This window comes from Carassius gibelio, chromosome B25 (genome assembly GCF_023724105.1).
Source record: "Carassius gibelio isolate Cgi1373 ecotype wild population from Czech Republic chromosome B25, carGib1.2-hapl.c, whole genome shotgun sequence".
NCBI lineage: Eukaryota > Metazoa > Chordata > Actinopteri > Cypriniformes > Cyprinidae > Carassius > Carassius gibelio.
Window position 1 is genome coordinate 12,204,075 of NC_068420.1, and position 20,508 is coordinate 12,224,582.

At 36.1% G+C, this 20,508-nt stretch overlaps 4 protein-coding genes across 4 annotated transcripts; 1 reads left to right on the plus strand and 3 right to left on the minus strand.

Annotated features, from left to right (window-relative positions):
* Positions 1–1,599: 1,599 nt before the first annotated feature.
* LOC128014704 (venom protease-like) lies at positions 1,600–3,373 on the minus strand. Its single transcript, XM_052598411.1, has 6 exons — positions 3,331–3,373; positions 2,968–2,988; positions 2,682–2,850; positions 2,329–2,597; positions 2,113–2,258; positions 1,600–1,982 (listed from the first exon to the last, which is right to left on the minus strand). Exons 1-6 carry the CDS (start codon positions 3,371–3,373, stop codon positions 1,755–1,757), a joined length of 876 nt encoding a protein of 291 aa, XP_052454371.1. The 3' UTR covers positions 1,600–1,754.
* Positions 3,374–3,764: 391 nt separating this feature from the next.
* fbxl13 (F-box and leucine-rich repeat protein 13) lies at positions 3,765–9,627 on the minus strand. The gene is given in 21 exon segments (XM_052598478.1): positions 3,765–4,249; positions 4,401–4,564; positions 5,166–5,300; positions 5,415–5,498; positions 5,642–5,768; positions 5,845–5,964; positions 6,254–6,416; positions 6,500–6,620; positions 6,714–6,812; positions 7,007–7,136; positions 7,235–7,335; positions 7,423–7,485; positions 7,488–7,706; positions 7,779–7,874; positions 7,958–8,056; positions 8,126–8,235; positions 8,392–8,546; positions 8,630–8,697; positions 8,797–8,884; positions 8,971–9,074; positions 9,212–9,627. Coding segments are annotated over 21 exon segments (2,403 nt in total). The 5' UTR covers positions 9,290–9,627; the 3' UTR covers positions 3,765–4,170.
* A 37-nt stretch (positions 9,628–9,664) lies between these two features.
* Positions 9,665–13,161, plus strand: LOC128014764 (armadillo repeat-containing protein 10). The gene is made up of 6 exons (XM_052598476.1): positions 9,665–10,053; positions 10,278–10,423; positions 10,524–10,658; positions 10,824–11,000; positions 11,077–11,148; positions 12,224–13,161. The coding sequence occupies exons 1-6, from the start codon at positions 9,807–9,809 to the stop codon at positions 12,473–12,475; spliced, it is 1,029 nt and encodes a 342-aa protein (XP_052454436.1). The 5' UTR covers positions 9,665–9,806; the 3' UTR covers positions 12,476–13,161.
* A 4,102-nt stretch (positions 13,162–17,263) lies between these two features.
* Positions 17,264–19,750, minus strand: LOC128013971 (uncharacterized). The gene is made up of 2 exons (XM_052597181.1): positions 18,180–19,750; positions 17,264–17,726 (listed from the first exon to the last, which is right to left on the minus strand). The coding sequence occupies exons 1-2, from the start codon at positions 19,704–19,706 to the stop codon at positions 17,571–17,573; spliced, it is 1,683 nt and encodes a 560-aa protein (XP_052453141.1). The 5' UTR covers positions 19,707–19,750; the 3' UTR covers positions 17,264–17,570.
* Positions 19,751–20,508: the final 758 nt, after the last annotated feature.

The following is a 20,508-nucleotide window of genomic DNA, read 5'->3' on the forward strand; positions in this document are numbered from 1 at the left end:
CAGAGTTAGGCTATAGAAAATATCTGTCAATGAAAGTTTGTAACATGGCACACATTTACATTTATTTTTCAGACATTATTTGTTCTGAAAACAAAATAAAGTCTAATTAAACTAAAATCTATAAACAACTAAAAATGTAAATAGTCCTATATTTACTAGTTGGGTCATCAAAATTAATTATACAGCATAGCTCTCCATTTTATAATAGTAAAAATAAAAAATAAAAAATACAATTTTATATCAGTGTAGTATTGCTGTTGTTTTAATTGATATTATTAATTCAAATTAAGCCACAGATTACTTTTTTGTCATTTCAACTTTGTCTTCTTCTTCTTTTCTTAGACTATTAATACTTATAATTATGATATTTAACAAAATCCTAATTTTATCCATCATGGATCATTCAGACTACAATAACATTTCAAGATGAATGACATGAATGATGATGAATTGTGGGCTTCCTTTTATAGTTGATGAACTACACTTCCCATAATTCCACTCGCTCTCTGAACCTGTTCTGTTTTGCTGTCATTGCTGTTGCTGCCATAGATATACATAATAATAAAGATTAAAAAAATTGACTATTTAAATGACATTATCTAATATATTCTATGCATTCATTACATTGTATGTATTCATTTAGCTAATTTGAATGGTGGCACACATGAAGAAGGAAGGATCAAAGCTGCTGCTGTGAACCTGAGAACCCAGAGCTGCTTTGAGAGCCTCAGACTCAGAGATCAGAGTTAAAAACCTACACAGAAGCCAACTACAGAACTGACAGAGCCTTGCTGCTGGTTTTAGACAGGAGATTGATACTGGAACAGCCTGAGAGACTTTACAGTATATCAGATTCGTTGATAAAAAGAATGCATTGAAACAACTGTACTGTACAAGAAATTAACCATGCAATTTAAAGCACTTTTTAATTTTGGTAAAAGCTTTTACACACATTGTAACATACTGTACAATATGTGTATAAAAGAATACACATACTACTGTTTAAAAGTTTGAGGTCGGTTTGTAGGGCTGCATTTTTTAAATCAATAATTCAGTGAAAATTGTGATATTGTATATTATTACAATTTAATATAACTTTTTTCTATGTGAATCGGTTTTGAAAAGATGATTTATTTGTGATGCAAAGTAATTTCTCCAGTCTCCAGTGTCACATAATCCTTTAGAAATCATTATAATATGCTGCTTTTTTTGTGGAAACCATTATTATTATTATTATTATTTGTTCAAAAGAACAGAATTTATTTGAAATAGAAGTATTTTGTAACCTTTTAATTGTCTTTACTGTCACTTGATACATTTCATGTGTCCTTGCTGAATCATTTATTTACACAAATTTTATTGATTTTAATTAGAATTCATTTGAAATTTCCACGCTGTCATTTTATATGTTGATATAAAGTAGTATATACTGTGTAAGATCTGTGCTTAATATTTGCAAAATGAAGAAAAGGTAAAAAAAAAAAATAGGGTTTAACTGTGAGCAGATGAGAGAAAATTGTTGATAAAATACTGCATTATGTTCACAATTAATCTTGTTAGTCACATCCTACAACTACTATGGTAAGTCCTGGAGAATTTTTTTTTTTCAACAAATCTTGAACTTGTGTGGTTTGTGATGATCACTGGGTACTGGCATTGCAGTTCCTGGAAGTACTGATGAGTGTGTTTTATATGACTATACCTCAACCTGCAGAAATGAATGTAATGTATCTGCGAGATACACATGTATAAGGCTATATATTTTTATCCTGGCTGGCAGAAGGGCATGAGATTAGGGGATTGAAGATGACAAATCCTGGGATGTTTTGGCCAGTGGAGGTGGTGATCCATTGCTGATACTGTGACACACGAGTGTACACACCAGGTTCACCGGGCTGACCACAGTCATGACCTCTGCTGATGATACCAGACTGAACCCACACTGAACACTGCGGACTCACCATTGGCCCACCAGAGTCCCCCTACAGAGAGCATGTTTTTCACTGACTTTTTTATCCATTGTACTATTTAACATAAAACAGTGATCGGAGCAAACAGTGACTATAAAGCACATTTTTAGATGAGTAGTAATAATCGGACTGGTTCTTGTACCTGGCAGGTGTCTTTTCCTCCCTGCAGTAAACCAGCACACATCATGTTGTCTGTAATGAGGTCGGCACCCAGCAGATTATTACATTCAGAATTAATTACCACTGGAACCACAGTCTCCTGCAGAGTCCCGGGATAAGACAAATTCACTGGACACACAAACACAGTCATCAGTTTGTGATGTTAGCAGATGTGCGTGTGTGTGTATGATTGTGTTACCTCCAAATGCGGTTTGTCCCCAGCCTGTGATCCAGCTGCTGGTGCCGGATGGGAAGTGGCTGTTTTCTGCAGCTAAACACACGGGTCTGATATAGTTGGTGAAGCTGACTGAAGAGGACAGACGCAGGAGAGCGATGTCATTGTTGTAGGTGTCGCTGTTGTAGGACGGGTGAATGAGGAGCGTACTGACGCCTCTGCTGATTTCATGCCCATGATCGCCCTGCTGTGTCCTCCTTCCCAGATACACACAGACGCTGAACGTGTTGACGCTGAATGAAGAACACAACAATATTACAAGAACAGAGAGAGCAGAGTTTAATATCTGTGGAAATGTGTGATCGTGTGCTTCTAACCTAGCGAAACAGTGAGCTGCAGTTAACACCCATTCACTGCTGATGAGGGAACCTCCGCAGAAATGGCCTTTATATTTGGGGCTGTGAAGACTAACCATCCACGGCCATGCACCCTCATGTGTGTCTGCACCACCCACAACACGGGGGTATAGAGGGGCACGACCACAAACTGAAAGAGAGGAGAGAGGAGTTGACACCCAAGACAAAGTTACATCAGATCACACAAGTGTTTCTTTTTAGATTTGTGCCATTCTTTCTAAAGACATCCAGGGAAAGAGGCTCTTACCGTTCAAATGAGAACGAGAATCTGCAATATAAGACACAAGGTGGGAAAGATTACAGCAACACCGAAATTTAACACACAGTTCAGGGCTTGGAGTAATTAATAAATATAATATAAAACTTTTTTTTTTTACATTATGCATGTTATTTAAAAGCAGTTGAATTAAAGGTTTTTCGTTTTTATAGGCCTCTGTTTTATTGGGCAGGTATGAGGGGAAATGGGATCTGGATTTGATCCATGCAGCCCAGATTAGAACCAGAGTCCAGTGATCCAACAGCTGCTTACAGTATGACGTGTACAGTAGCGTTATTTATGATCTGTTTGAAAGTTTGTGAAAATGCTACCAAATCAATTGGAAGACCCTACCTTTGACGCATATGAGCATGGCCACACACGTTAACCTCCACATCGTCACGAGATTCTCTCTTCTATGCTTGTTTGATCATGAAAAATGTAATTTGCATATACGCCCTCCATTTTCACAATCATATTTTATTCCTTTCTCTCTCCTTTTAATTTTATTTCTATCATGCTACACCTTGTCTTGCAGCAAAATCATGAGTGACTATGGGAAAGTATATATGTATGCTATAGAAATATGTATAAATAATAGCGCCTGCTTTTTCAATAGCGTGTTCTGCTGCTATTCAAATACACTTTAATGCATGCTTGACATGAACAGCCTGTGTAATTTAAATAAAAGGTACTTAACCCATCATATTTTTTAAATAACTTTTTTATTTTTATTTTTTGATTCAATATATAATGTCATATTTAATTAAAACAAAGGTCTTTTATAAAGTTTGGTATTTTTTAAAACTGATGCCTTATTCTTTTATTTCTTATGATACTGGGTTCGTGAAATATGTAATAGTTCCAGTCCATTTCTGCATATGAAGCCACCTATATTTTCTAGTTTATATAAATTTCAATTTTTATAAAACATTTCCTCTTTTATAACCAATGCCAAAAAACTTTGGTTTGCTAAAGGAATTCCAAACCTTTTTGTCAGCCCCTTCAGTGGCTTAAGTACTTTTCAATATTTAGTAACTAAAGAATCATAATTGTGCAAAAAAGCTTAAAAAGTGATTACTTATGAAATCCGATAAATTACACAATATGTCATTTTTTTCCACAGTGTAGGTAATGTCGGTTTTGTAATGTCTTGTTCCTCCAGTTGGTCCAGATCTGGTCGAGCTGTAGTAGTTAGTCCTGACTGTAGGGGGCGTCATCGTTACTGTGTTTCCAGTGTTGCACACGGTGCTGCAGTTTCAGAGCAGCCTGTCTGAGAAGAGGCAGGTACAAATCAACACTACATCAACTTAATCTGCAATATCTCCAACATGAATATAAATATGCTCTGTGTTAGCCGTGTACACTAATTTCTTAAGGCCAAAGATGTCATTAGTAAGTGTAGGGTAAACACTGAGTCATACTTGGAGATGTTCTTGCAGTAGAGCATGCTGATGGAGCGCAGCTGCAGACAGCTGCACAGTAGAAAGGAAGGAGTGCGGTCAGTCAGGAGAGGACAGCCACTCACATCCAGCTCCTTCAGGAAGTGACCAACTCTTGTCAGGTACTTCACTGCTGTATCTGTCAGCTGGAGAAACAAAATATATAGAGTCAGTTAAGATATTTACCATGCTCCAATGATCCGAGACCACTTTTTTATTGAATTGAATGCATTTTTTATTACAAATTATATTTGCATATGCCAAAAAAAACTTTTTTTAATTTTATATATTTGGGCTTACATTTAGACTAACTGCAAATGTGGATGAATTACCATACTAGAGATCAAAAATATATTAATTACGCTGTTTTTTATATATACTGTATGTTGTAATAAAGTATGTGTATACTGTAGTGTGTATATAATATGTAATAATAGTTATAATAAGTATATATTTTTTTATTATATAGTATGTTCCTGTTACTGTGAAATTTATTTTCTTGTATTCAAGTATACAGAGTGCAAAATATACTTTTAAATGCTTAAAAAAAGTTTTAAATATATATATTTTCAAAAATATACTTGCAGAGAATATGTACAAAATACAAAAAAAAATAGAAAAAAGTATATTTTAAAATATTTTGCCATATGGATTATCAGCATAACAATTTGATGGAAATGTAGATTTTCTTATTTTGATTTAAAAATCCTAAAAAGTTTTTTCTCGATTACTGAAACAAAGAAGTACTTTAGGGCATCCAGCTATTCGGACTGTGGCAATGGTCCTGCAGAAGAAGGAGAGGGCTTTGATGGCTCGGTCAGACAGACGCTCACACTGACACACATCCAGAAGCGCCAGCTTTTTACAGTTTTGGCAAAACATCTGCACAAGACAAAAAAGATCATCACATGAACTTCTCCAAAAAGAGTAATCAGACGGTAAATACACTGCAAGTCAAATTTATGCACAAAGAAGTAATAAAAGGGGAAACCAAACCTTTATTCCATTATCTGTTATGAAAACACATTCAGATGCAGTTAGTTTTCTCAGACTGTGGTTAGTTCCCAAGGCTGCTAGTCCCTGTGAAAGACACATCTTTATAATAAAACAGTATTGACCACAGCTGGAAAATAATTTTTCAGTATAGATAGATAGATAGATAGATAGACAGACAGACAGATAGATAGTACAGTATATATTATGCATAAGATACTAAAGTGTACTTTGTCATGTATTTTGCAGCCTGTGATGTCCAGAGAGATGAGAGAAGCACAAATGTCCAGACACTCAAATCCATTATCTGTCAGGTTCTCACAGAAACACACACTCAGCTGGGTCAGCTTGTTACATCTGGAGAACAAATTAATACATTCAAACAGTCTCCGTGTAGGAAGAATTTGATATTTTATGTATAAAGTGTGTGTACTTCTGAGTTATTCTCTTCAGGGACAGGTCAGTAAGTTTTGGGCAGTAGGAAAGATCAAGGTCTCGCAGTTCCACAGCAGATGCTCCTTCAGTGATGTAATGGATTCCCATATCTGTGACCCTAGACCAGGTCAAAAAAAAATAAAAACACACACACACACATAATATAAATTAAATGCAACTATTCTATTAGTTTTAAACAAAACAGTTTTTTTTAAGAATCATATTTAAGAATGCATGTCCAGTAATAACCATATATCCAATATATAATGTGTTTATATATACTGTGCCATATATCATATTTTTGGCCCATTTTCTGTTCTCTCACCCCACAGAAAAATAAAATAAAAAGTTCTCAGAGAGACTCTGCATTTGCATTTTCCTATATATTCATGTTGGTCGTCTCTTACTTGATACAGCCTGAGATATTTAAGTTGCACAGTTTTGTCAGACTTCCTAAAGACTTCAAGCTGGCGTCAGTCATGCGAGTGCAGTCAGACACCTGGACCTCGCTGAGTTTCAGACAGCTCCGGCACAGGGCCTTCAACCCGCTGTCCGTCATACGATTATTACCTGCAATGCAGAATGCACAGTTTCTATTTGAATAATTCAGCCTCTCTAACCATGCCACACTATTTGAGCGCATAAATACAAACCTTCTATTTGGACCTTGGTGAGGCTGATCACTTCAGCAAATGTTTTGAAAGCCACATCAGAGAGATACGGTGAGTCCAGAATGGAAATCGCAGTCAACATACGACATTTAGCCACTAAGACCTTGCAGAAAAGAAAAACAACAATAGAAATTTACTTTAAACTTAAAGTCTAATAGATGTTAGTGTACATAATACATATATTAATAACACGCACCTGCACACAGGTGTCAGTCAGGGTAGGGAGATCGTCTAACACAATCCGTTGAAGTGTGCTGCAAGCTTCAGCAACATATTTAAATCCATCCACAGATATCTGTACAGTAGAAAATAAAAACTGTATATAATGCAATCCTTAATCTGAGCACCAAAACAAGTACCTGGTACAGTAGCTATTAAAGTTTTGTGTCTATAGAAGTGCTATTTTATTATATATTAATATATCCACCTCCACATTAGATAAAATATTAGCTAATATTACTAGTTTCTATATTCTATACATGTCAACACCTGAGAACATCCAGAGAGGTCCAGATACGTGAGTCTGTGGCAGCCTTTTCCTGTGCTCAGATACTGCAGGCCTTTATCAGAGAAACTTGTGCAGTATGCGAGACTCAGAGACCGCAGCGTCAGACAGCATCTTTAAAATAACAATCAATGCCGTAAGCATCATAAAAATATAGCATTTCTCTCATGTGTAGAGTATGAAGAACTGAGACGCATGTAAGAAGTTTGGACCTTGACAGGACTCTTAAAGTGGCATTAGTGATATGAGTGAAGGCCAGATTAAGATGCAGGAGAGAGCGGCATCCCTCTAAAATCATCTTCATGTTTTCATCCTGTCAGTGTGTGTACAAACAAAACAGGAATTAGATTTTTTTTTTTAAAGCAGTAACTTTGTAACAGTGTGTTTTTATTCTACTTGCATTAAGATGTGAGCATTCACTGAGATCGAGTTCTTGAAGATTTCTGCATTGACCTTTAAAAAAACAAAAAACAGAAGCATGGTCCTTATCATGTTTTTGATTACATCAAAAATGTATGAATTTTTAAGGCTGGTTAAAGTTAATTTACTGATGCGTCTAAAACTCGACTCCTGCACCAGTGTGCAACCGCACAAGTTGACAGAGATCACGTAGACGCGATGCACACGCAGTATTCTCTCCACAGTCTGATCTGTGATCCAGCTGGCCTCAAGGGAGAAATCGATCTGTGGAAACACATCTTACAGGTTATACTACCTAGATTTATATTTAAGAGTTTTAAAGCGAGCTGCACTGACCTCAGTCCACAGCGAGCTGATTTGAGCGATCGCTTTCCAAGAACGACACAACTGAGCACATTTCAGGAGCTCACGCACACCTAAACTTTGGAAGATCTGCAGCAAATTGTGTATTAAAATCAGTTGGCTTGTGTAATTGCCAGTTATTTAATGGTAACATCACAGAGGTTAAGTGATACCTTAAGAGACAGCTTGTTAGGGAGCAGTGATAGTCTGTCCTGGCCATCACTTTGTGGTCTCCCTGAGATCTGGCTTTCTTGTAAATCTCTCTCTAGCTTCTGAGCAGACATAAATCATAAAACATCTCATGAGTTCAGTGCATATGTGTTTGACTTTTGAAAAACTACCTTAAAGTATTCCTTTGTTCTTTTAGCGTCCTGCACAACATGACGCCAAGCTGTGATGAAGTTTCTGCAGTGAACAGACTCCTGCACTTTTTGTAGCTTCCTCACGGCATCTGGATAAAATATAAAATGCCTTTATGTGTTAGAAAGAATATTAACAGAGAACAAAAAAGTTTTGATTGAGCAGCTGGATTTTCTAAATACTTCAACTTCTGAATTACATGTAAGAATAATATTCCCTTATGTTATAACCCATAAAAGCTAAATACCATTCTTCCTCCGTTTGCGAAACTGAACCCAGGCTGTCCACTTGATGAAAGCCAGTTTTATCCGTCTCTGTTTGTGATACATCTCAGCCTCTTCCATTCTCTCCAGGAGTCTGGCAGCCTTCAATTTCTTCTTTGAAATATAACCCTTCCAACCCCTTAACATAAAACATAAGTCATAAAGCTAGTTGACATTGTTTTCTGTTGTGTGACTCTTACAGTCTATAGTTTTGACACTCACGTGAAACACATTTTGGTCAGGCTGGTGCGATAACAGGAGTACGCTTTCTCCAACAAATGTGACGGACACTGTGAGAGGGGAAATTAATAAATGATTTTAAGCAGATGAAGAGTTGAAGACACAACCCTCATTCACTCTGAACGATGAAAATACTTAGAGAGTTTTACCAGGCTGTCTTCTGGGTTTCCAAATATATCATACACAATGCCTCTTGCCAATGAGGAGATTTGTTTGTCTTTGTCAATAAATGTGTGCCTGAATTCAGAAAAAGTTTACATCTTAGAGATGTTGTTTACTGTATTACTGTATTTGCTGAGCCATACGTGAAGAATCACACCTACCAGCAGATCTCAAAATCATGATCCTCAAGGATAGATAGGATCTTCTCCTCTATAAAGAGCAAAGGATCCTCAGGGCATGAGATGCATAACCCAGCAAGTAAAGCCTGGTTGAAATGCAAAATATAAAAAATACAATATTATTTTATTAACAATATGTAGCCTCTTTGTGCAGTTACCTATTTCCTTAAACGGATTATTAATAAAGTAATTAGATCATTAGAAAACATTTAATGTAATTCACCTTGTATATCTGAGGAAGTGAATGTTTAATCATGTAGTTTCGTATAACTGGATCTGAATCTTGCAGAGAAATCATCATAAAAACGACGGCTCCAGGTGAAGAACTAGTTTAATGATTTCCTGAAGTCAATGCAACAAAAAATATGATACTCCTGCAGCTTCTGTCAATATTTACACATTATGTCGCTTGGTAACCTAAAAGCATGTGATTTGTCAGGAGAAATTACAGAAGGAAACAATAGGAAAATAGAAAGTTAATGTGTGTGTATATATAACTATAACTATATTGCTAAAGACTGTGTTTATGGATAAATAGAAGCATGGATGGATTTTAAATAAATCACATGGTTATTTTTATTTATTCAATCATGATAGAAATGTAATTCGTTCAAAAGCGCAGAATCATTAATGAACGCTCAACACAGCAACACTTAACTCTGCGAAATGTTTTGGTCGTCCGCTCACTGACGCAATAGACGCAGAGCTGAGGAAACAGTAGTGACGGGTAAAATGATCAGGAACTGTTTGTATCTGTATTATTTATCCTGTCGGACAAGGAGCATGTGTTAATATATGAAAGCTGCGCCTATCGCAGAATGGGAGACGACACTGTCGTAGCCCGCCTGTGCAGCGTGAAGGCTCTGCTGGGGATTGTAGCAGGAGCCGGAGCCTCGTATGGCATTTATAAACTAGTCTTCAGTCGCGCGGGAGATGCGGGAGTAAACAGAAAAAAGTCTGCTAAAAGTGTGACTATTCAGCCTGGAAGCCTGATGGCCAAAGTGTCTGGATTTAAAGTTGTCAGTAAGAGTGATAATCTGGATCCTACTGTGGATTCTGAATCTAGTAAGTTAAGTGACATTGAAATGGTTGGATGTGTTATAAAAGTCTTGCTTCCTGACAGCTCTGTGTAAGTTTGAAGGGAGTGTTTTTCAATCATATACATTACAGTGAGTGTATATCTAGGCAGTGTGTCAACTTCATTTTATTGTCCTAGGTTCTTGATTTAGAAACAGAAGTAGATGTCTTCTTCATACAATCCTTTATTTATGTTTTTGTCTTCTCACAAGGTGATATTTTCTCCAAATCTGCTGCCAACCTGGAGCCTCGACATCTGAGTATGCTTCTCTCGCTTCTGCAGAGCAGCCCAAACCTAGAAGAGAGGAGGAAAGTTCTCGTGACTTTGGGAAATGCTGCTGCCTTTACAGTAAACCAGGTCATCTGATGTTCTGTCTTCTAGACATTATGCATAAGACGTATTTTTTGGACTTGATGATCCAGCATATTTAAAGTTATTTTTTGTTTTTCTTCGTTAGGATCTTCTGCGAGAATTCGGAGGTCTTCACATCATAGCAGGCTTCCTCTCAGACCCTTCGCCTGAGATCCGCGTTCAGACTCTGAACGCTCTGAACAACTTGAGCATGAATATCCGCAATCAAGAGCAGCTGAAGGTATCGCGTTATTTATTAAGATGGACAGAATTAAATGTAAAAAACGCTACTACAAAATATTAATAAATGCTGTTATAATATATAAATGACACCATTTTGAATCTGTTTTTCTTTCGCTCTAACATGGATACTATGCCTACACTGGTTTCTGTTGTTGTTGGTCAGATATACGTCTCGTCGGTGATGCAGATGATTGAGATGTCGCCGGTGAACTCTGACCTTCAGCTGGCAGCGCTCCGATTGCTCACTAATCTGTCAGTCACGGATAATCACCAGCATCTGATGAAGGGTTCCATCACCCTCCTCCTGTCACTGCTCGTAGTGAGCAGTGAAGTCCTACAGGTGATTAACGTGAGGAACGTGTTCAGTGATGTGTTTACACAAGCAGATGTGTTGAAGATTGAATCTGTTCCTGCAGATCCAGGTCCTGAAGGTCCTGGTCAATCTTTCCTCCAATCCAGATCTGATGGACGATATTGTGCAAGCTCAGGTGAACAAGCATGTCTTTTATGGTTTCTGCTGTAATGCTTTCACTGTTTTGTAAGTGAGATCCAGTGCAGCTGGTTTCAGTGAATATTCAGTCATACCAACACAATATGATTATAAATAGATAAATCTATATATAATCGCCTTGGATGCTAGGTGTCCTAGTTTTTCTCATTGCCTGCTGTTGATGCATACTTCTATTTTAAGGCCACTCTGTGGTCATGATTCAGTTTAGTGCTGCACGATTTGAGGAAAGAATATTATTGTGATTTTTCTTCAGATAAAAACTGCCATTGCTATTTAAAATAAGATTATTATAAAAAAAAGGCATGCTGTGCTTGTTTGTATGGCTTTACACTTTTTCCAGATTTTAATGAATTTGTAATCAACATGAAAATAAAATAAATTCACATCATTATCAATATTATTAGATTCTCCTAAATACTAATTTGCTTTATTTCACAGTAGAGTATTGTAATAGTAATGTTTCTTACTTTATTTAATAAAGTAGTATTTATTATTAGTAATATTTATTTTGTGTCTTATCTTTATTTAATAATAATTATAATATGTCAACATGAGAATAAAATAAAATCATTTATCATTACTATTGTTAATATTAATATTATTTTAAGATTTTATTTAAGTCATATATTGTATTATTATTGCGATAATAATATATAGAAATATATTGTAATATTTCATTGTGAAATTAAAATTTGTGTTTAGGAAAAAAACCTTTTAATTTAATAATTAATTTTATTCTGATAACATCATTTTATATCAGCATATAAAAAAAAATTCGGCCAATTTGTGAAGCCTTACAAATTATGGCCATCTTAATTTTATTTATTTTGGTGTTAAACTGCAGCTAGCGCTCTGAAAACCTAAAATATATATTTGTATGTTTATTTATTTATATAAATCACAATCTATGTGATTTTATAACCACACTAAGCCACGTTGCGATTCTGGTTCTATCTTGATTCTTCATGCAGCCATAATTGAGTTCTTCTCTTAGTTGTGAGCTGTTATATATTGGCACATGCTCCTCCATGTACTTGTAAATCTGTTCACAGGCTCCAGCGTCCCTGATTTTGTTGTTTGACGGCTGCACAAGCACGTCTGTTCTTCTCCGCCTGTTGTTTTTCGTGGGGAATCTGCGCGCGTGGAGACCCTCTGCTCAGGTGGCTGAAGCTCTGAGGAGGCGACAGGACTCTCTGTTCTGTGTTTTACTGGACAGCTCCTCTCAGCTGCACCGTAAACTGCCCCTGCTGCTGTCCCATCCAGACGAGGAGGTGAAGTCACAGGTGGCCAGACTCCTCACATAAGCTCTTACAGAACATTTTTTACCAAATATACCCGTTCTTCATTGTGTAAAAGCTTGTTTACCTAGAGCTCTGCACTAACAACCTACTGTAGCTTCAAACCCTTGCTGGAACAGTGTTGAGATCTACAGGTAATGGATGAGAAATGACTCCCTCAGGCATTTGGAGTGATTTTTGTTCCTATGATAGACATTTGTGAACACCACAGACCTCGTTCGAGAACTTTTGAGGACATCTTCACTGCCTAACATTTTCTTGTCCAAGTGAGTGCAGGTATTTTTTCTGACCACACTAAGTGCTTTGGATATCCAGACTAGTGGTGGAAAGGACTCTTGTAACATCTCAGCATGTTTAGAAATCTTAATGCCTTGAAAAATAAGTGTTACTTCAGTGCTGCATAATGCAAGTGAAGTTTACTACTAAAAAACGTTATTCAGGTTACGCTGATGTAGTAATGACCCAGGAACCTTATTTTTACAGAATGTGTGCATTGATTGTACTGTGACTGTTTTCTTATGCTTGATGATGATATCGACAGGGCCAGCGAGCGATGCATTAAGAAATATTGTTTTATAAGGCAATTATAAAACAGTGGTTAATATTTGCTATGATTTCTTTTAGGAATGCTTTTTGGCTTTTATATCAGGTCTGTGGAAGTTCTTTAAAATAAATATTAACATTTTTAATAACCTTTGTTTATTTAATTTGTCTCATTTGTTATAAGTGACTTAATGCTGAATTTTTAGCTTTATTTTGCACCATAGCATAAAGTATGACGCATTCTGAAAACAGAAACAGGAGTGCCTTATTGTACCTTTTTTTTTTTTTTTAGAGATTCGTTTATTTGGGGTTTGTTTTGTAAGTCCAGTTCGCTCACATATTTAGCGAGAACTGTCTGTCATTCGAGACTGTGGAATGACAGAGAAGAGCATGTGCTGAAATGACACTGAATGTAGAGCCGCGAAGAAGAAAACTCGACTCAGAAAAGCAAGGTAAACAATAATACAAATAAGTAACGCCATTGTATGTAAACTGAAGAACTAAAAAAATCTACTGACCAGAATTGTCAACAGTGCAGTGCATTATTTTATTAAAACAGACAGTTACACCTTTGTTTCAATTACTTCGGACTTTTGATATGCAACAATCGATGTCACATGATCATAAATTCTCGTGACATGAATGGCTGTCTGTTGTTTTTCACATTAATGGATTTGAATGTGTATTATAATTTATCCTGGATGTAAATGAATCCGGATCAAATTTACATGATGCATATTTTTCAGTCACACATTAGTAACTACTAATAAACCAATGTGTATGTATCTAATACACCGTAACCAGTTTGAGATATTTATAATTTAATGCAATTTATTGCATGTAAGAAATAGTTGAACCATGTTCATTAATGTTTTATTTACAATAAACTTTTTTTTTTTTTTTACATTTAATTAATGTTAACATGTTTTTTTTTTGTCAATATTAACAGATATATGCTGCCGATTCTAAGGAATTCGAATAAATATATTTAGAAAATATGATAATTTAAATAAAACCAAACAGTTTTTAATGCTTAATAATAACCATGATTTCATCAGATTGTCCAGCGGTTCTCTAGGTTTCATCAGGCTGGTTCATGCTGTGACAGGGTTTGTGTAGCTCACGTTCACTCAGAAGTCGGCGATGCTCACACTCACTCCTGTTTCCTGCAAACAAGCAGCTCCTACACACTGAAACACCCGCAGAGAAGTGAGACCCCATGCACCTTTCATTAAATCAAGGGTGTTTTTTTGTGCTTGTTTTCTAACATGATGCTACTAACCCTTTTATTGTCTTTACTTCCAACTTCTTTACAGAATGCAGCTTCAGTGAAGAAATATGAGATAATAACCCATGCAAGACCAGCATTAGTGCTGAAAATGAAGTAGAGGCCCAAAAAAATCACAAATAATTATAAGGTAAATGTGCACTGGACACATATGTCCAGTTTTATTTTGCATATTGCTGATGTTGCTCTGTTCTATTTATTTAAGTTTGGATTCAGGAAGTGCAAGAGTCATGTGACAAAGCGTCCCTTTCAGGACAGGTCGGACACTGTGGGTTCATCGTTCACTTGTGGCAACGTTCTCTATATGTTTCTCTTCGGCTGGTGGATCTCTCTGGTTTATGTTTTTGTTGGACTCCTAATGCTCTTCACAGTTTTTGGCATCCCGTGTGGTAAGAATTTGTCTAAATAAGTACTGATACATTGTAGTATCTCTCTGGATTGCTAATGTGCCACTGTTTTATTTCAGTGAAACTCTGTTGGAGGTTGTCCTGCTATTTTCTATGGCCATTTGGAAAACTCCTCTACTACTACTATAAATACACAGTGGATGGGATCATTGTGTTTGCTGTTAGTATACTCGACATCAATCTACAAATATTTAATACTGATATTCAGAGATATGTTGTCAGTTTTATACCACATCCACAACAATGTTAATAAGTTTGGGGTCGGTAAGATTTGGTAATGTTTTTGAACTAAATCGAATTTATTCCATCCAAAATACAGTAAAAACTGAGAAATATTTTTGCTAATTAAATAACTTTCCTTTTTTGATATATTTTAAAATGTAATTTATTCCCAGCATCATTACTCCAGTCTTCAGCCTCACATGATCCGTCAGAAATCATTCTAATATAATGATTTGATGCTCAAAAATGATCAATTATCAGTATTATCAATGTTGAAAACAATTGTGCTGCATACTATTTTCGTGGAAACCATGAGACAGTTTTTCATGATTCCTTGATAAACAGATTGTAAAAAGAGCAGATTTTGTAACATTATACAAGTCTTAATTGTCACAGTTGATTGTTTTTATGCATCCTTGCTGAATTTAAGTATTTATTTATTAAGCAGTTTTTTTTTTCAACCTATTTATCCCAAACTTAATTAACATTTGAATTAATTTCAATTGTAAACTTATTAAAAAAAAGTTGTGGCCTCTTGGTGGACTGGTGGTTTGCCACAGCAGTCAGCTCCATCATTCCTCTCTCGTATTAAATCATCATGGGCTTTGCAAGGTGAGCAGCTACACCAGAACAACACCAGATCCTCACAAATACTTTTGACGGCAACACTGTTGTCATCTCTATTCTCAGTATTTCCACTCAGAGTAACTTTGTTGTCAGTGCTGTGGTGAACGCTACATTCGGCTCCACCACAGAGTTGACCTTTTACATCACGCCGTTGCTCCGAGGTCATCACCAGGGGAATAAGGGCCTGCAGGAGATCGTGAAGGCGGCTCTCACTAGAACCCTCCTCTTCATACCAGTATGAGATCTGTTACACCACAGAGGATCCTAAATCTGCCAATTGTGCAATGCATGACCGTGATATTTGTGTGTGTGTCGCTATCAGGGGATCTGTGTGATAATCACGGGGTTCAGGCACAGGAGCAGAGGTTTAACAGTCACTCTGCAGGGGTCCGCTCCTCTCTGCTCTTCATATCAATAGGAGGTAAGATGTCATGTGACACGAGGTGACAAAAATTAGCTTGATATTACACTTCTCTCCTGCTCTAGTAATTAAAGACGATGTGAAATGACACTGTGACACATTTAACTTAAATTATGTGACATCACTTTAAGTGAAACTGTAAATTAGGAATAATATAGGGTGGGAATTGATTTTATATATAATATAATATAATATTAAAGAAGTATAATCCAAATTAAAGAAGACCACCAGTGTCAGCAAAAATGACTGTTTTCAAGCAGGTTTTGGTGTCAAACACTGATTGGAAAAACTCTCTAAATATTTAAATGGTATATGAGGAAGCAAAAAGAAGCATTACATTTTGATGAAAATCAAATCCCTGTAGAATTTTGTGAACAATGTGACAGTCTATTAAGATCAACAATATTTATAGTTTGATTACATTAATATATTAACTTGTATAATAATAATTTATTTACTAAATTAGATCCATTTGCATAATTTTATTTATTGATGAAGATTATTAATATTTTATTATAGAAGGTAAATATAGTTGATTTTGATGTCATTTTGCACAATTCCTGGTACAAATAAATTGTGAATACATTATTTCATGAAACTTATTACCAAAACACACAGATGCATAAGTTTATTAATACTCACAAAAATTCATTTTAATTTAGCACGGTCTTAAAAAAATGCCTGATCGATTACCAAAAGATTGCATTCTTGCATTACAGTCGTACATAAACGTTACAAGCATATTAGTATGATCATGTGACTGAAGACTGGAGTAATAACTGCTGAAAATTCAGCTTTACCATCACATGAATAAATTATGATGTGATTTACATTATGAAACATTGTTTACCTTTTTGAGATTAACATTAGACTAACTTGTGTCTTAGACTATTAATATTCATGAACATTTTCATTTGTTGCTGTTACCAGTTTGTTTGTTAATGTCTATATTAAAATATGACTGAGTAAATAACTGTTTTAAAAGTATTTTTGAGCTATAACTGTTTTAACAAGACTTAATTATTTAGTTTTTTTCTGGTTGAATTATATCATATATTTATACATGAAATTTAAGATAAATCTCTGGTCAATCTCTGAGGGAAAAACATACAATATAAAAAACTATAAATGCACAAACAAAAAAAATGTTTCTCATTGCTTTATCAACTTATACATGGCTAAAAAAAAATGTATTTCACATTTTATTAATCAAATCAATTATTTTTCATCATAATCTGAAAAGTAAATCAAAGAACACTATGCTCAATCTTAATTTTAAAAAAAAATTCAAAGGTCAAGGCTGAACATTGTCTTACAAAATGTAATGTAATAGGCTACACTGTATTTAATTGTTACAAAAATGTAGCTGTTTACAAACATTATTCATAACATTGGTTTCATTTTATTAACAGTCTTAGCATTTATTAAGATTTAAGACAGCATCATCTAATTCAATTTGTGGCCAACAGCATACAACAACACAACACAAATAAACAGATCAGGGGCCTGTTCCATAAAACAAGTTTGTTAAACAGCCCCTTGATGCAGTGTTGGGTTCTCGGCTCTTGATAACCCCACAAGTATATATCAACTCTATGAATATGTAAAGAACGCTTTCCATTTTGTCTTCAGATTGTGAAACTCTGTGCGGAACTGAGGGTTGACCGCAGCGTAGATGATTGGGTTGGTGAGGGATGTCATGCAGACCAAAGACACTGTTAAAACCTCCAGCTCCCGAAAAACCTCCACCTGAAATACATTAAATACAGATGCCAAGACATCATAAACATCATAAACCATTAGACTTGGCAATATGATCAACACACTGCACGCAAGCAAATAATAAATAAAAACACTAGGTTATGTAATTAATAATCAGTATTTTTTGATAAAATCTTTTTTTTTATTAATTTATATAAATTTTAAAACAAGATACATTTACTTGATATGCAAGACACTGAGAATTAAATATATCACCCATAATTAAGTTTAATTTTTCCAGTTTTAAGTATTAGTTAACAAAGTCTTATTTTAATCACGTTTTATTAATAATTCATTATTTTATTTGTTATTTCATTATTTATTTATTTTGTGGTGTGAATGGTAGATGTTAAAGAGCTAATCTGGTTGAACGAGGCATAGAAACAGTTTTCTCTGACGATAAATTGATACAAATCAGTAAAAACTTTGCTTGAAACTTACTGTTAGATTGTCGTTTTGGTGAAAGAAGTGATTTAAAACCACTGTCGCAATCAGTGGGATCCAAAATATGAGGAAGGTGAAGATGATGTATCCGGAGCGCTTGGCCAGTTTGCTCTCCTTCTTGGCGTTCCCTCGTTCTCTTTGGGCGAGAGATGGCATCATACAGACGGCACCTGCCACCTCCTCCTCCCTCTCCTCCTGTGGAGCAGCTGTGGCTTCTCCGGTCGATGCTGGAGACATTTCTGCAGCCGTTTCTTGAGGAACGCTTTGCTTATCAGCACATTTATCTCCATTCCCTGATGCTGGAGAAGTTTCTTCAGTAGTATCTTGTGAAGGGCTTGACTTAACAGTACCATATTCTTCACTAGCTGGAGGAGGAAAAGTTTCTAAAGTATGATCTAGTTGGTCAGCATCTTCTCCTTTTACTGATGACTGAGAACGTTCTGCAGGAACATCGTGCTGGACGTTTGGTACCACACCACCCTCCTTGTCTTCTTCATTAGTTAATGAAGAACTTTCTTCAGAAGTAGGTTGGTGGTTGTTTGGCTCCACAAGAACTTCTTGAACCTGTGGTGCTTCGTTGGAAAGTTCATCTATAAAGGTGACTTTGGTTTCTCTGGGTATTTCATTGGCAAGATCTGGTTTGTTTATATCCAAGGACTCCTTCCCAAATGATGTGGTAAGTTCCTCAGATGTTGGAGGCAAATCCAGTGGATTCTCTTCGTGTGACTCATTTTGATTCGGTTTTAAATTGTCATTATCGAAGGTTTGTTGTTTTTCTGCATCATTTTTAGTCTTTTCTTCTTTTTTGTGCTCTGTATCCTCTTTCTTCTTATTTGGTGGTGGAAGCGACCCCTTATCAAAGATTTTCCGACCGTGCGCTCTGACTATAAAGAAAATACGACCGTAGAATCCAATGATGAGCGTCAAACAAACGCACCAGACGGGAGTCAAAATGTAAACTCCAAACGTGTCATACGAGTCTAACGTGTCCACGCGTAAACCTCTGCATCTGACGTACACCGGCGAGTCTTTCGCGAAAACCACGCACATTACCGATATGGAGACGGGAAGCAGCCATGTCAACGCAATCCACGCCGTTATCCGTTTTCTGCGCTCGGCATTTTTAAACGGATGTGCAATGGCTTGATATCGCTCGGCGCTGATGCACGCCAGCGTGAGCAACTGCACGCAACAGATGAGAGAAAACGACGCGATCTGCGCGCTACAGAACAGATCGCCGAGGTCTCGCGCGTCGCGAGCGCTCAAAACGACACTGAGAAGCAATGGACAATCAACAGCGCATCGCAAGAGGTCAATAACGGCCAGATTCACCAGGAGAGCGTTGTTGGACGTCTGGAGCGACTTCTGGTGGTGCACGGCCCACGCCACGAACAAGTTTGCGAGAAATCCAACGTGCAAAGTGACCAGCAAAACCAGACAATTGACAGCAACAAACGCAACTTCTAGAGTGTCTTGCCATGTGCTGTTCACTTGTCCCCAAACATTGGTGAAATTACTTCTCATCTCCAGTTTTGATTTCCAGGAATAAAGTCGCACCTTTCACTCCATCTCTGCTCTTCTGCTTCTTGAGAGCCTGTAGTAATAAACTCCTTTATTCTCTCCCTCATCATCACTATGGTTCTCCATTTGTTTGCGTTTTTCAATTAACACCCTGCAGGGCTCATGGTCACCGGGGATGCTTTTTCTTTTTTAGGCAATTTACTCGTAGTTCTTCAGACAGTGACAACGCCAATTACAGAACAAGGGCTGATTATAATGATTTTTTTCCCCTTTATTTCTGCCAGATATTTATTTATTTATTTAATCAAAAGCTCAAATTCTAATTTACATTTTAAAAATATATTTATTTTATTTCGAATAACAGAATGTCATAATTAGAACTGATCTTTGATTAAAGATGCAGTTTATCCTCTTGTTGTCATAGCGATCAGTAATCTTATTTTGAGGAGATTAATTTGGCAAAGGTTTTACTCTAAATCTGGGATTAAGATGCACTCTTTTGATTTTGTCAGGTTACTGCTCTGCATTCATAGTAATTATATATAATTTTGGCTGTTTAATGGTTTGAATTTATTTAGATTTGTAATATTTGATTTTGTAACTGTTAAACTGATAGATTAAAAATAACAGAAAAATTGTGTGTTAAACAAAAATATTACAAGTTACAAAAATAATGTATTATGAAAGATAATTATATATTTCATGATGGTAAAGCTGAATTTTCAGTTTCAGTCTTCAGTGTCACATGATCAAATCACGCCAAGAAATATTTCTTCTTATTTGAAAACACTTGTTGCCTAATGTT

Bases quoted from the DNA above. Each gene is read 5' to 3' on its own strand.
- LOC128013971 (XM_052597181.1), bottom strand. From the start codon at position 19,706: ATGAGAAGTAATTTCACCAATGTTTGGGGACAAGTGAACAGCACATGG. The intron at 17,727-18,179 runs GTAAGTTTCAAG...AATGTATTTCAG, and splicing joins ACCAAAACGACAATCTAACA to GTGGAGGTTTTTCGGGAGCT.
- LOC128014764 (XM_052598476.1), top strand. From the start codon at position 9,807: ATGGGAGACGACACTGTCGTAGCCCGCCTGTGCAGCGTGAAGGCTCTG. The intron at 10,054-10,277 runs GTAAGTTAAGTG...TCTTCTCACAAG, and splicing joins TACTGTGGATTCTGAATCTA to GTGATATTTTCTCCAAATCT. The intron at 10,659-10,823 runs GTATCGCGTTAT...GTTGTTGGTCAG, and splicing joins GCAATCAAGAGCAGCTGAAG to ATATACGTCTCGTCGGTGAT.
- LOC128014704 (XM_052598411.1), bottom strand. From the start codon at position 3,373: ATGTGGAGGTTAACGTGTGTGGCCATGCTCATATGCGTCAAAG. The intron at 2,989-3,330 runs GTAGGGTCTTCC...CTTATATTGCAG, and splicing joins CATGCTCATATGCGTCAAAG to ATTCTCGTTCTCATTTGAAC. The intron at 1,983-2,112 runs GTACAAGAACCA...TGCTCTCTGTAG, and splicing joins GAGGAAAAGACACCTGCCAG to GGGGACTCTGGTGGGCCAAT.